Source organism: Aptenodytes forsteri, unplaced genomic scaffold (assembly GCF_000699145.1).
Source record: "Aptenodytes forsteri isolate BGI_AS27 unplaced genomic scaffold, ASM69914v1 Scaffold269, whole genome shotgun sequence".
NCBI lineage: Eukaryota > Metazoa > Chordata > Aves > Sphenisciformes > Spheniscidae > Aptenodytes > Aptenodytes forsteri.
Genome location: NW_008794418.1, coordinates 1,229,951 through 1,230,677, shown reverse-complemented (window position 1 = coordinate 1,230,677; position 727 = coordinate 1,229,951). Strand labels below are relative to the sequence as shown.

Here is a 727-nt window from a genome sequence, read left to right as displayed (position 1 = left end):
ATTAATTTGAGAACCTGCCCTCACCCCACTCCGCCAGCCCGCCGAGCTCCTGAGGCCGGAGCCGGTCCCGTGCAGGGCAGGAGCCAGCACCCACCTGCATGGCAAAGTCAGTGGTGACGCAGCCGACCTGGACGCCGACAGGAGCAGTGTCACAGTGCCCCGTGTCCTGCTGGACCTGCTTGAGGTTGCTGGGTGTTATCCAACCCTCGTCATCACTCTCCTCCTCGTCCTCCTCTTCCTCAGCACTGGCCCCATCCTCAGAGCTCTGGTGCTCCTCAGTGCTCTCTGGGCTAATGGAGATGGCCTGAGCTTTCTGGGGTGGAGAAGACGGTCAGCTATAGCACACGCCACGCTCCCGGTCAGAAACCAGGGTAGCAAGGACAGCGAGGAGAGGAGGCTCTGGGTCTCACCAGCAGCTCCTGCAGCTCCTCCTCGATGCTGGGCAGGGGGGCTCGCCAGTAGCGGAAGGAGCTGAACTCATCGCTCTCAGATGGGACCGCATTCCTCTCGGGGCTGGGCTGACGCTGGCCTTTCCCCGGGTGCTTGTGCTGTGGGGGGACACAGGACAGGTGCTGTGGGGGGACACAGGGCAGGGTGTCCCTCCCCTGCCGCTGCCCGGGGGCTCTGCGGGGCTGCATCCCCGTCCCCGTGGCCTGGAGGGCCCTGTCCCCAGCGCCCTACCTCGGAGCGCTGCGCGTCCCCGTCCCTCACCTTGGCAGGCAGATGG

The 727-nt window shown here is 65.9% G+C and overlaps 1 protein-coding gene across 1 annotated transcript in view; it reads right to left on the bottom strand.

Annotated features, from left to right (window-relative positions):
- The window catches only part of NOB1 (NIN1/PSMD8 binding protein 1 homolog), a gene marked incomplete at its 5' end in the record, with an annotated part of 3,171 nt that extends 2,445 nt beyond the window's left edge, over positions 1-726 (bottom strand). Inside the window, 3 exons of the mRNA XM_009289447.2 lie at positions 95-313; positions 411-548; positions 712-726. Of these exons, the coding sequence (XP_009287722.1) occupies positions 95-313; positions 411-548; positions 712-726 (372 nt within the window). The remainder of the gene's footprint in view (positions 1-94; positions 314-410; positions 549-711) is intronic.
- Between the last annotated feature and the right edge of the window lies 1 nt (position 727).